The following is a 14,834-nucleotide window of genomic DNA, read 5'->3' on the forward strand; positions in this document are numbered from 1 at the left end:
GGCATACAGCTGGGCAAAATACCTTAATTATTACTTTAATTTCCTCTTCATTGGTGTTAAGTTCACCCTTTTCATTTTTGATACTGGTAATGTGGTTTTCTTTTTTCCTTTTTTCTAATCACATTAAGTAAAGGTTTATCTTTTTTTTCATAAAACTCTTAGTTTTGTTTATTAGTTCAATAATTTTCTTACTTTCAATTATATTAATCCTTTTATTTTCAGAATTTCAAATTTGGTATTTAATTGGGGGTTTTTAATTTGTAATTTTTCTAGTTTTTTTTTTTTTTAAATGCCCAATTCATTGATCTTCTCTTTTTCTATTTTATTTATATAAGCAACGCAAGACATAAAATTTCCCCTAAGAAGTGGTTTGGCTGCATCCCATAAATTTTGGTATGTTGTCTCATTATTGTCCTTATTGATTATTTCTATGGTTTATTGTTTTATCCACTCATTCTTCAGGATTAGATTATTTAGTTTCCAATTAATTTTTGGTCTATTTTTCCATGGTACTTATGATATGGAATTTTTATTGCATCATGATCTGAAAAAGATGCATTTACAATTTCTATTTTTCTGCATTTGATGGTGAGGTTTTTATGACTTTAATAAAAGATCAGTTTTTGAGCAGGTTCTATTTTCCACTGAGCATAAAAGAATATTTCTGTCCCCATTCAATTTTCTCTAAAAGTCTATCACATCTAACTTTTATAAAATTCTATTTACCTCTTTAACTTTTTTTTTGTTTATTTTGTGGTTAGATGTATCTAGTTCTACTTTGAGATCCCCCACTGGTATAGTTTTGGTGTCTGTTTCTTTTTGCAACTGTCTTAACTTCTCCTCTACAAATGTGTATGCTATACCACTTGGTGTATATATGTTTAGAATTGATATTCTTTCATTATCTATAGTACCTTTTACCAAGATGTAGTTTCCTTCCTTATCTTTTTTAATTAGATATATTTTTGCTTTATTTGAGATCAGAATTGCTACCCCTGCTTTTTTTGTTTTTTTACTTCAATTGAAGCATAATAGATTCTGTTCCAGTCTTTTACCTTTACTTTGTGTGTATCTCTCTGCTTCAAATATGTGTCTTATAAACAGCATATTGTAGGATTCTGGCTTTTAATCCAGTTTTCTATCTGCTTCTGTTTTATGGGAGAGTTTATCTGATTCACATTCACAGTTAAAATGAGTAACTCTGTACTTTCTACCATCCTATTTTTTCCAGGTTATACTTTTGTTTCTCCTTTCTCTCTCCAGTGTTTTGCTTCTGATCACCATTTCCCTCAATCTTCTCTTCCTTACTCCTTTTATCCCCTTCCTCTTCTACTTCTCCCCCCCCCTTTTGTTAGCTTCCTCCTTATCTTTCCCTTTCCCCTTCTACTACCCTATAGGATGAGACAAGTTTCTATATTAAAAACTATATATTTCTATATTCACACAATGCTCATCTCTTTACCTTCTTTCCCTCAATTATAGTCTTTTTTGCTTCTTTATGTGATATAATTTACCCCATTTTACCTCCTCTTAGTACAATCCTTTTCTATCCCTAGATTTTTTTTTATCATTACAATAAATTATACCTATGTTCTCTAAGCATATCCCTAACAAAGATACATTTCTCAAGAGTTAATCATATTATCTTCCCATATAGAGATGTAAATATTTTAACCTTTAAAAAAGACAGGGTGTTTTTTTTTGTTTTTTTTTTAAGCTTCTCTTTTTACCTTTTTATGGTTCTCTTGAGTTCTTTATTTGAAGATCAAATTTTCTGTTCAGTTCTGGTCTTTGCATGAAAAATAAATGGAAATTCCATATTTCATTGAATATCCATCTGAAAGATAATGCTTAACTTTGCTGGTAGTTGATTCTTGGTTGCAATCTAAGCTCCTTTGCCTTCCAGAATATCATATTCCAAGGCTTTTGATCCTTTAAAGTGGACACTGCTAGGTCCTGTATAATCCTGATTGTGGCTCCTTGATATTTGAATTGTTTCTTTCTGGCTGCTTGTAGTAGTTTCTACTTGATCTTATAATTCTGGAACTTAGCTACAATATTCCTTGGAGTTTTCTTTTTGGGGTCTGTTTCAGGACGTGATGAGTGAATTCTTTTGATGACTTCTATCCTCTGATTCTAAGATATCACGGCAGTTTTACTTGATGATTTCTTGTAAGATATTGTCTAGACTCTTTTTTTCATCGTGGTTGTCAGATAGTCCAATAATTCTTAGATTATCTTTCCTGGATTTATTTTCCAGATCAATTGTTTTTCTGATGAGATAGTTTATATTTTCTTCTATTTTTCATTTTTTGGTTTTGTTTGATTCTTGATGTTTCATTGAGTCATTTGATCCATTGTCAATTGTCTATTATTGTCCAATTCTAATTTTTAGTGAATTATTTTCTTCAATTAGCTTTTTTAACTTCCTTTTGCATTTGAACTTTTAAAGGATTTGTTTTATTCATTGAATTTTTTTTTTCTATTTCACCCATTCTGTTTTTTAAGGAGTTGTTCTCTTTTTCCATTTTACCAATTCTATTTTCAAGGAATTATTTTCTTGTTCCATTTCACCAATTCTATTCTTTTAAGAAGTGATTTTCCTCAGTATATATTTTTTTCCATTTCACCAAATGCATTTTTTTTCAAGAATTTCTGTTTCCTTTTCCAAACTCTTCTGCAAAGTTTTCATTTCCTTTCAAAAAAGACCTACATAAAAGTATATAGCATAATTACTACATGAAGTAAATAGTAGTAGTTTGAGAAGGAAGGCATTAACAGAGGATCTGGAAAGGCTTCATGCAAAATATAGTGTTTCAGCTATGTCTTTTAGTAATATTTTTTTAAAAATTATTTAAGTGATTTATTTTTCCTCAGTTACATGAAGACACAAATTTTAACATTCACTTTTAAAACTTTGAGTTCCAGATTCTCTCTCCCTCCTTCCATACCCAACCCCACATTGAGAATGCAAGCATTTCAGTATAAGTTAATACATGTGTAGTCTGCAAAACACTTCTATAGTCATGTTGTGAAAGAAGATATATTTATTTCCCCCCCCAAAAAAACAAAACAAACAAAAAAAAAAACAAGAAAGAAAAAGTTTTTAAAAAGTGTTTTAATTTGTATTCAGATACCATCCATTTTTTTCTTTGGATATGGATAGCATTTTTCATCATAAATCTTTCAGAGTTGTCTAGGATCATTGTATTGCTGAGAAGTCATGTGTCATTCAAAGCTAAATCACCTTATGACATTGCTGTTACTTTGTATACATTACATTTCACTTTGCTTCAGTTCATGAAAATCTTTCCAGGTTTGTTTGCTTGTTTTGTTTTGTTTTGTGTTTTTTGTTTTTTTAAATAGCATCCTGCTCATCATTTCTTATGACATAATAGTATTCTATCATAATCACATATTATAATTATAGTATTTAGCCATTCCCCAGTGGATGGATATCTCCTTAACTTAAAATTCTTTGCTCCCAGAAGAGAATTGCTATGAATAGGTTCTTTTGCTTTTTGTTTTTTATCTCTTTGGGATATAGACATAATAGTGGTATTGCTAGGTCAAAGGGTAAGCAAGGTTTTATAGTACTTTGGTCAGCTTCATCTTGAAGGAACAGAGGAACTTGGAGGAAAAGGTAAGAAGGGAGTACATTTTAGATGGAGGACAGCAACTGCAAAGGGAAGGGGAAATGAAAGATAATGTTGATTGGATGTATGTGAGAAGAGAGCAGCTTAGTTTTACTGGATCATAGAATGTAAGAAATTGGGGGAAAATAGAAAATGATACTGGAAAGATTACAAAAGGCTTTAGAAGCTAAGCTGAGTAGTTTGTGTTATCTAGAAGCATAAGGAAGTTACTAGAATTGATGGAAAAGGGAGTCATATAGTCATATCTATGCTTAAAGTAGATTACTGACTGCAGGAAGTGGTCAGAGATTGGAGGCAGGGAGACTAATTAAGAGACTATTGCAATATTCTAGCCAGGATGTCAAGAAATTCTAGTGGGCCAGAAGGAGGGATGTAAGAAATACTATATGGTTGAAATGGCAGTAAGGTGAGACAGAAAGAAGAGTTGAGGATAATGTTGATATGAAACTGGAAGATTTCAAGGATAGTAATGCCTTTGACAGAAACAGGAATATTTAGCAAATAGAAGGACTTGGGGATAAAATAGATTGATTTTGGATATGTTCAATTTGGGAGATATTTGAGTAGCCAGTTTGAAATATCAAAGGAGCTAGTGAAAAGTGAGATTATCAAGAGAGAGGCTTTGGAAAGCACTGTGAAAAATTGACAAGTTTATGAGATTTGTAATAAACTAAAAAAGGAGACCTAAATGGAGTTATTTCTTAGATAAGAGGCTCAGAAAAGAGTTGTTTTAGAAAAGAAAATAGGAGGTGTGAGGTTCAAGTGTTGCTTTTAGGAAAAGATAAGGACTGAGAAAAGACCACCAGATTTGAGATAATACGTTGGGAGCCAGATCAAAATTTTTGAGGACTGAATGAGAGGCATTATTTTTAGTAGATCTTAATTTGTTTGAGTCAAGTATGGGTGATAAAGATAATGGCACCCTCGTTCATTGAAGAATTGTCTTGAAAGGGAAAAAAAAATTTCTGAATGGTAATGTAAGTCAGCAGAACAAATTCAGTTAGCAAAAATGTTGGTCTCTATTATGTAAAGAATAAGATGTTGTCTGTGAGTACAAGATAGATATAACTTCTGACCTCAAGGAGTAAAATGTAATGATGTTGAGTTATTTGCAGATAACAATTATAATTAGAAGCTGTACTAGTATTAAATGAGCAGCAAAGAGAATTTGTTTGCAAAGTTTTAGAAGTAGTAGTCACTTTGGTGACAAGGTAAAGTTTTGCTGGAGGAGATAGAATTTGAGTTCGAACTTGAAAAAAGAGTAGTCAAGAGTGGGAATGGGGGAACACGGTCCTTGGGCTCTACTTGGCAGTGATATCAGAGAATCAGAGTCCTGGAAATTAACTATTCCTCTGAAAAGATGGAGAGCTTCCTGCTTTGGGGAAGATTATTGAACAGAAAAATGACAAAAGTGTAGTTTTAGGAAAAAAAATTATGATTTAGTATAACTTTATTTTAAAAATTGCCCTCAAATTTTATGGAATATATATTTGAGTGGAGTAATTGAATTCAGTTTCATTCATCAAACATTTCTCAAAGTGCCTTATGTGACAAGCACTGTTAAAAGTATAAATAAAACAGTTTGTGTTGCTTATCATCTAGTAGAGAACCTTAACACATAAATAATTATAATGCAAAATGGAACATGAGCTCATAATGGAATTATAAAATACTGTGCTGAACTAAAAACAAAAGGAAAAATTTCCCCAAGAGGATCATGGAAGTCTTCTGGAGAGTGGCTTGAAAATAAGTGTCCTTAAAACAATATGTGGGAGGGAACATCTCATGATGCAATATTACCCCACTTAAACTTAATCAGATTACAAAGACTTCCTTTGCTAACAGCCTTAATGACATCAGTCATTGTAGACTAGTTCAGCTCTACCCTTTTTTTTCCTCCTCCTCTCTTTCTCCTCTTTCTCCTCCTCTTTTTCCTACTTCCTCTTTCCTTTGTGGCTTTAAGTAATTTCCAGAAGAAGACATTACCCTGTTTTGCCATATGCTATTTTTTACTTTATTGCACTGTTATCCTGAAACGAATAATGGACAGGGCCTTATTATTCTTTGAACATGGAGTCATCCTGTTTGACTGTAGGTTTGCTCTCAGAGTTTTGATGCTGCTACTACTGTCCTGATGCTTTTTCATAGGTGCTCCAGTGCAGATTATACTCCTAGCTCATTTCATTTTTATCATTAGAAACTTAATCAGAAAATACAATAAAGAACAAGAATATCAGTCATATATTCTAGTTGATGGCAAAATTTTAAGGACAGGTTTCCATTGTATTTTAGGTATCTATGCATACTCATATCATGTCCAATACATAGTAAATGCTGAATATTTCACGATTGCTTATAGTTTTGGATGCTATACACTTTTTAAAAAGTTCTCTGTCTCTCTGTCTGTCTCTGTCTCTGTCTATGTATTTGTGTCTGTGTCTGTCTCTCCCCCACTTTTCCCTTTCCCTCTGTCTTTTTCCCTATTGGATCTCTTTTCCTTTGATTTCTCATGAAATCTCTTTGGAGAAATCCTTTAGTTTCTTGTCTTTCCATTGCAGGGTATATATGTCTTATTTGGAGTATGAGTTTGTACACTTAGTACAATTTATGATAGTCTTTATATAATAACTATTCTTTGAAAGGGCTTAATTTTATGTGTGTGAGAATGTGTTCTTAAATCTAAAGCATGTGGATTTTTTTATATAAATTTATATAAATAAACCTGACACTACTCATTGCACTTGACTGATTCATATTCATCAATGATTTTTTCATATGCTTTTTTTCTCAAATTGTCATTGTCATTCAAAATATGTTGGAACTATGGTAATCAGTTAAACTAAGAGATGGGACAATATATGTATGTGTGTATATATATGTAAAGGCTAGTAAGTGATATTGTTGCTAAATTGTAGAGGGGCTTGAATAGAGGAGTTTGAATCTTACTCATAAAGTAATAGGAGACCACTGAAGATTTTGAGCAAAGAAGTGATACACAAAACTTATTCAAAGGAAGGATTATTCTGGCAGTGTGAAAGATGGATTGGCATCAGGAGAAAGTGAAAGTAGAAGTTTTAGAAGACTAATAATCTGCCCAGGTGACAGAATGTGGAATGATAGGAAAAGAAGAGTAAAGGATTAAAAATAATGATTAAAGGTCTTTGAATAGGAGTTAGTGAGCAAATTGACATTTATTTGGTATGATAAGAGAACCTAGGGCAGTAGGGATAAACAGAAACAAATAGTAGTGTTTAATTTTTAGCCTTCACAATTTTTTGAGATTAACCATAAAACTCCCCACCCACATCCCAGCAAATGCAAAACGGTCTCCCACTCTTTGTTCTAGCTTGTTTTCTGTCCCCTTCCCCCTTCTTTCTCTTTTTTTTCTCCTTCATTTCTTCCTTTTTGTCTATCCTGTTCATTTCTTTCTCTGAATTTGAATCCTATTTCTGCCTATGTTTCTCTCAACTAATTCCTTCTTTTTGTTTCATCTCTCTTTTCATCCAGTGTTAAATATGAAATTAAAGTTCATTTTTCATTATTGGATAAATTGTGTTTTCTATTATTAATTTAAAAACCAGGCATATTTAATCTATCACTTGTACAGATAAGTGACAATAACCCCAGCTGATAACATTAAGTTGCATTTTCCTTCCATTTCCCTCCCTTTGACTCTTTTTTTTTTTGAGGCTGGGGTTAAGTGACTTGCCCAGGGTCACACAGCTAGGAAGTGTTAAGTGTCTGAAACCAGATTTGAACTTGGGTCCTCCTGAATTCAAGGCTGGTGCTCTATCCACTGTGCCACCTAGTTGCCCCTGTGACTCTTAATTGATTTTTGTTTTCCCTTAGAGGTCAGTGGCTCTGCAAAAAGTTTCCCACTCCTTATTTAACTAAAACATTATCATTTGGGATCATAAACTTGAGTCCAATTAGGATTCTTTCTTTAAAATTTAATTCCTCTTGAATGGTTGTAACCAAGCATTACCTTTGCTTAGGTTTTTAATAGTAAAGGAAAAATTTAAAAGCATTTTGAAAAGTTTGAATAGCTTTGTAGAGATCTATGATCATCACTGAATTACTTTTGTAGCTTAACTTCAGAACAAATTAATCATCTTTGTTTTATACTGAATTGACTCACTTAATTTTTTCTTCTCTATGATCTGAATTTTTTAAAAGTCCCAAATTAGTAAGAAAAAGAATGAAATTTTATATAGCCTTAAGTTGGTAATTTTGTGGAGCTACTAATAAAGTAACCTAGTAGGTACAAAGTGGAAACAAACAAACAAAAACAAAAAAAAAAAAAAAAAGAAGAAAAGAATAAATAATTCAATTAAGCTATAAAAATAAATGATTGATTCTGTGATTAATAATCTATTGTTAAATATATGCAGTCGGGATGTAGCTATTAGGGGAACCAAAGGAAAAAGGGTCTATTCGTCTATTCATTATCATAATAAAAAATTAAAACTTAATGTTGAAGTTTCTTCTGCCAAATTCGAAATTCAAAACTTTGCCAAAATTTAAGGGGATTAAATTATTTGTTTATAATTTTGTAAATCACCTTAAGTTCTAAAGTTAAAATAAGGTATAAACTATTGATACTAATTCTAGAAAATAAAAATCTTGAGCAAGAGGGCTTGTTTCTTTGACTGTGTCCCTTCCTTCTTCTCTCCTCCCTCCCTAGCCCTTCTCCCCCACTTTATAAAGAAATGTAGCAGTATATAACAGTTTGCATATGATAACATATTTATATGGTGCTATAAGGTTTAAAAAGAACATATGGCAATCTTTCACATGTTGCATATCTGGGCCACTTTCTATATGATTGCTATCCAAACTGATTTATGTCGGTGTTTGAAACTCAGTTTAGACCACATTTTGGTCTGAGGCATACATAGAAGTGCACATTTCTTGCCCTTCTCCATCTGACTGTCCTATCAGTCTTGGTTCATAGAGTCATAGAATATTAGATAAAACTAGAAGGGACTTTATAGTTCATCTAGTCCAACCCCTTCCTTTTACAGATGAGGAAGCTGAGGCCCGGACATCCAATGCTAAACTTAAGATCAGAAAATTCTTCTTGGTCTCTAATAAATTGTGCTACAGCCCATTTCCTGTTCAGTGGAGATGGAAAACAGCTGGTTATTAATCTCAGTACAGGTATAACAATCCTTCATGTATTTAAGACCTGTTCTCAGAAGTATATTAGAGGCTAAGACTTGGGGGGAGGAGAGAAGTTTTACATGTCCCTATAGCCCTCTTTTTCCTCTTTTCCCTTGAAATCTTGGGAGCCAAGCAGCTCTTCAGGGACAATTTTGAGGCTTTCTCATTCATTAATATCATTTGTATTTCACTGAGGAGTCAATAGATATTTATTTTATTATTTGATGAATTATGACAGTATTAAAATGACTTTATATACATGACCAAAGATTTGACACAATAAACTGAAAAAAATACAAAAATTAACATGACATAAGATTGAGATTAGAAAATAAGATAAATGAAGAAATGTCCTACTATCACCTCAAATTTGACAACTCTGGAAGCAATTTCATTATGTAAGTCTTATATTGTTATTAAGCTATTCTTGTCTTTATGTCTTGTCATTCCAAGTAGATCATAAGCTCCTTTAGGGTTAGGTACATGTCTTATGTTTGTTTGTATTCCTCACAGTGTCTTGAACAAAAATAAATGTTCATTTTATTGATTGAAAGGTTAAAGGAAATGTGATTATCCATCCTGAAAAAGGGGAGACTGAGGGATGATTTAATAACGTCAACTTTCATGTATATGAAGGGTCTCTACTACGGAGGATTGTAACCAGTGATCTCAGGATCTACGACTAAAAAAGTGAGAACAAAGTTGCTTAAACTGCAGAATGAAGGGTTATATGGAGGTGTTACATTAGAATGAAATGTTATACAATATTTTCTCTGGAGATGTTTCATAATAGGTTAGCTTTTTATCTTCTTGGATCAATTGTAGTGTAGTCTTCTCTATAGATGATCAATCAAGTAGGTGGATAACCTTTCATGACCCCTTTTAAACTATAATTGTATAGTTTCTTGAAAGATTAATTATTATGGACTTCTATGTAGACCCTGGCAGCTGCTGGACCTGGCTAGCCATATAGAGAAGGACTGAGGCCAGGCTAGATCTGGGCATGTACAGTGTAACAGTCTGGGAGCCAGGAGATCATCAAGCCATGGGAGAGAGAGCCAGTAATTTATTGTGGTCATGAGCAAACCAAAGGACCTGAGATATTGGCAATGTGGGGAAGAATAATCTCAGGTCAGAGCATCCAAGAGTCAGGAGCCCAGCTGATCAGGTGGTTTGAATATAAGGCATCAGTGATCAGCATAAACTTAAGTGAGCCTGATCTTAGGGAAGAGACAGTCTTCTCTCTTCCCTCTCTTATAATTTCTGCCTAGGTAGGAAATTGTTTCAGAATCTAGGCCTGCAGATGTGGGGAAAGTGGCTGCAGCTGGTTAAGAAAAGGATGAAGGAGCATCAGCTGCAGGTAGGATCCTGATACTAGCTAATTAAGAATTTTTAAAGCCCGTGATTGACCACAGTGATTGATGGATTGAGTGTCTCTTGTGATGACTGTTAATATGTCTTAAAATCAGATTATGAGCTCCTTGAGGACAGAGACTATATTGCTTATCTTTTGCATTCCCTACAGTGCCTGGCACAGTACTCTGCACATACTGGGCACTCAAAGAACATTTACAGAATTGTATTAATATTCAACATGGAAGTTAATTTGGTCATGTCTACAGAACTAATTTGGAATGAAGGTTTGGCTTAAATTGATACTCCATAAATTGATATTTCAACATCTACACCATTTCATGGACTTTGGAATCAAGATTATGATTCCTCCTAATGAAAGTTCATGATAGAATTATCTACCAAGCCATTGAAAATTTAATTTTTAAAGTGTTTATCATTTAGAAACAATATATGGTAATTCTATGGGTACTTTTTGAAAAAAGTAATCTTAGCAAGATTTTTGTTAATTTTTAGGTCTTTTGACCCATTTTTTGTTCTTTGGCAAATTAAATGTTATCTGTTTGGGAAAAAAAAAGTATATCTAGTACATGATTTTGTAACATGCTGATAGCATATTTTATTAATCAAATAACATTTCCACTATGCTAAACTACTTTTTTAAAATTTTATTTTATTACTTTTGACTCAAAAGTACCGGGATACAAATATGCAAGGCGTTGTATACGAACTAAACAGCTATATAGAACAACGGTTGGATACAGGAGGAGACAACCAGATACTACTCTATGAATTGAGTAGACTCATCAAAATAGGTAAGAAAAAATATTTTTAATCCTTTATATAGGACTCTGAGAAAAAGGAATATGGCATAGTGGAACTGGCAAGACCTATATTCAAATCCACCCTTTGATATATGTTAGCTTTGTGTTCCAGGGGAAATCATTTAATTTCTAAGTGCCCCTTAGTAGCTGTGAACCTGCCTTCATAGGGAGTTTCCACACTAGAAGTTCAGTAGGTCTGGTCTACATAGGAAACACTGAATCTGAGAGTTCATTAATTTATGAAATATTTGCATAAAAGTTGAGCTCACTGAAAACAAATGACAATCATCAAGTGGTCTTATGACATATATCCAACATCTAAAAAGTTAAATTGAGATAAATTGGAAATGTCAAGAGTAGGGCAACCCAAATAATTAAAAGACTCTGACATCATGTAATATGGGAATTGAAGGAATTGGGGATCTTTGACCTGGAAGATTTATAGAAATCCATCATTTAAAGCTTATGTGCTTATGGGTAAGTGACATAACCTTTCAGGATTTTACCTTATCTATAAAATGAACACTAAATGATTTTAAAGGCCCTTTCTACTTCTTAGTGGAGAATCTATGATAAACATGTCTTAGAATCTGAAGAGTTGTATAGAGGAGTGATTAGATTTGTAGTCGTAGACCCTTCTGGACAGAATTAATTGTAGAGCTGAAAAGAGGGATAGATCTCTACAAAAGTGGAATGGAATGCTTGGGAAGGTGGTAAACCACCAAAGGTCTATGAACAATGTGCCTTGCCTATACCATTGGTAAGTAGAAAGAATTTTGAGTTTAGCTATGGGTTTGATGAGATGATCTCTGAGCTTCATTCCAATTCAGAGATACCTGAGTCTGTGAAACAATACAAATCCTAGAAATGAAAATAGCATGATTTCTTTAAATAATCTTCCACAAAACTAGTCAGATACATGGAGTGACATGGAGTTTACCTTGAGTTTATTGAATACTATGCCAGTAGAAAATAATCTCCATCAGGTTTTATGATGATGGAAAGAATTTAAGTGTAGCCCAAGTATTATATCTGTTTTTAGAAGACATTTAGCTAATTATAAAGAGGCATGCCACTTATTGGCTGCATGCTTAGTTCAGAATTATTTGACAATAGCAGTCTGCAAAATGGCTCTTGATTCTATATAACTTCATATAACTTCTATATAACTTTCATAGATAGGGGCAATATTGGAAAAACTTATCGAGATACTAACAAATATATAACTTTAGACAATCTATAAAATGAACTTAGTGACCAAATATACCACTGAAGGAATAAAATTATATTAATATTGACTGATTGATTTAGATGAAACTCAAAGACAAAAGACAGTTATAATTAAATGGAAGAATGGCTCACAAATATTGGAGAAGCTAGGAGACTAATTGGCCAGAGTTGGTCTTATGATTCAAAATACATACAGAAACATTCATTTCATTTGTAATACTCATGATATGTATTTGCAAGAAAACTGTCATGAAGGGTGTAGTTTTATCTATTGCAGAGGGGAGAGAGGTAGAAAAATTTTACCAAGTACTCGATAAGATTCTTTATGTTAAATAATCAGTATTTTAAGTCTTCAAGGCAATTGTTACTATAAGGAAGAAAATTTACAAAGTATTTTAGATAATACAATTCAGAAGGAAGAAAGCAGAGACCAATAGTCTCTATACTCAACAAAAACCTTACTCCTACATATTTTGATTATGTTCTTTAAGAGGAAACAAGTGTGAATAAACGTGGCAATTTCTACAATCACAGGAAATGAAATTAGTTGTATATTAGCAGGCAAAAAAATACTTATACTTAAAAAAATACTTAGTCATTTGTAATTCTCTTTCCTCTGGACTTAGGCCCTGGACTTGTTAATGAAAAGATCAGATAACAAATGTAAAGAAAGAATACAAAAGAGAGAAAGATATGTTATGTCATCACAATATTCCAGTTTGATAGTCAGAATAAAGTTTTGATACAGAATAATTTTATCATTTTATACTGTTGCTATTTTTCCTTTAAATATTTGACTAGTTATTTATACCTCTTGTTTTTGGTATTTCCCAGTATTTCCCTTACTACTTACCTTCTGAGAGAGTAGTGTTTTAGAAGGAGAAGAAAAATATCAAAAAAAATTGAATCTGGTATATAATCCCACACCTTTATTCCCTCACTTTTACAAAGAAATGAGGGGAAGTGCCTTCTTTGACCAAGCTTGATCATTATAATTTTACAGCATTCAGTTTGGATTATTTTGTGTTTATTGTTGTATGTCCACTATTGTATATTATTTCCTGTTTTTATTGATTTTTCTTTGTATTAATTCCTATGAGTCTTCTCATTCTTTTCTAAATTCTTCAATCTCCTTAATTTATGATCTCTTAAGTCAGTTTACCTGATGTTAATCTCTTATCACAATAATACCAGAAGTTAACTAGCCAGCCAATTTTTATCTCTCAGCCAAAGATAAAACACTGGTTGAGGATATAAACCCATTTTAAAGATCTTCCTGAGTAGACTAGATAGTCAAGAAGTAGGAGTGGTATTGCCTCACAAAGGAGTAATGAGAAAAATATATTTTGCTCTGATATAATGCAAAGAGTGTCAATTATAGGGCTGGAGGATGGTTAAAATTCTACTTCTTGACATTTTTAGTAAGGCACATACTGGCTGCTGTTTCTTCCTTTGTAAAACTAAGGAATTGTTCCCTCCTAGTTCTATGATCTTTAATTCCATAGAAAGTCAGTGAGACTCAGTTCATCACACAGGCATTTGATGGATTCTGGTGCTTAACACAGTTCCTGTCACATATCAGAAAAGTAAGGAATAACTGTTGTGTGGCATGTGTGCCATACTGGTATTTATGCAGTGATGTCAGGAGAACTAATGAAGAAAATTATTGACAACCCAAACAGAACCTTATAGGAACAATGACACATTTGTTCTATTTTTCTTGTTCTCCTGCTAGTGTTGCCTACTCTCTCTCTCTCTCTCTCTCTCTCTCTCTCTCTCTCTCTCTCTCTCTCTCTCTCTCTCTCTCTCTCTCTTTCTCTCTCTCTCTCCCCCCCCCCTCTTTTTTACAACATTATCCCTTGTATTCACTTCTTTTCCAAATTTTCCCCTCCTTCCCTCTACTCCCTCCCCTAGATAACAGGCAATCCCATACATGTTAAATGTGTTACCTTATATCCTAGATACAATATATGTGTGTAAAACCAAATTTTTTGTTGCACGCTAAAAATTGGATTCCGAAGGTAAAAGTAACCTGGGTAGAATGACAATAGTGTTGCCTACTCTCAAATTGATCCTGTAATTCATCTGGATCTTACGGTGCCAAGTTTCCTGTAGACTTATTTTTGTTTTCATTGCTTTTTAACTATTTAAGAAGCAATATTGCTTATTCTGAGCTGGAATTTCCCTCCACACTGCTTTGCAGATTTGTTTTTATTCTAAGTCCATGCTGCCCTTGACTTCCTTCTCTTTTTGTTTGACAAAGGATAATTTTTTTCTTGCTTCTTTAGTCTTTATTTGAAGACCTCTATTGAGAGAGTATCCAACTCTTCACTTATTCCACTTTTTCTTAATAGTTTGGAAATTTTTCTTTACTTCATACCTAAATCTTTTCCTCTACAACTTAAACTTATGATTTCTAGTTTTATATGCTATTGTCAAGTAGAAAAATTTAAAAGAAAACTCACAACATATACATATAATGCAGCAAAATAAAATTTCACATTAACTATATCTAAAAATACATATCTCATTCTGTATTTTAAATCTGTTCCTTTTTTGGCACAAGGTGGGTGGCATGATTCATCTTTAGTACTCTGAACTCCTGGCT

At 32.9% G+C, this 14,834-nt stretch overlaps 1 protein-coding gene across 1 annotated transcript in view; it reads left to right on the forward strand.

Moving 5' to 3' along the window:
- PDE10A (phosphodiesterase 10A) overlaps positions 1-14,834 on the forward strand; it is a 736,567-nt gene that overhangs the window by 618,271 nt on the left and 103,462 nt on the right. The window contains 1 exon segment of the mRNA XM_074309355.1: positions 10,867-10,987. Coding sequence (XP_074165456.1) covers positions 10,867-10,987 — 121 coding nt within the window.

This window comes from Sminthopsis crassicaudata, chromosome 4 (genome assembly GCF_048593235.1).
Source record: "Sminthopsis crassicaudata isolate SCR6 chromosome 4, ASM4859323v1, whole genome shotgun sequence".
Taxonomy (NCBI): domain Eukaryota; kingdom Metazoa; phylum Chordata; class Mammalia; order Dasyuromorphia; family Dasyuridae; genus Sminthopsis; species Sminthopsis crassicaudata.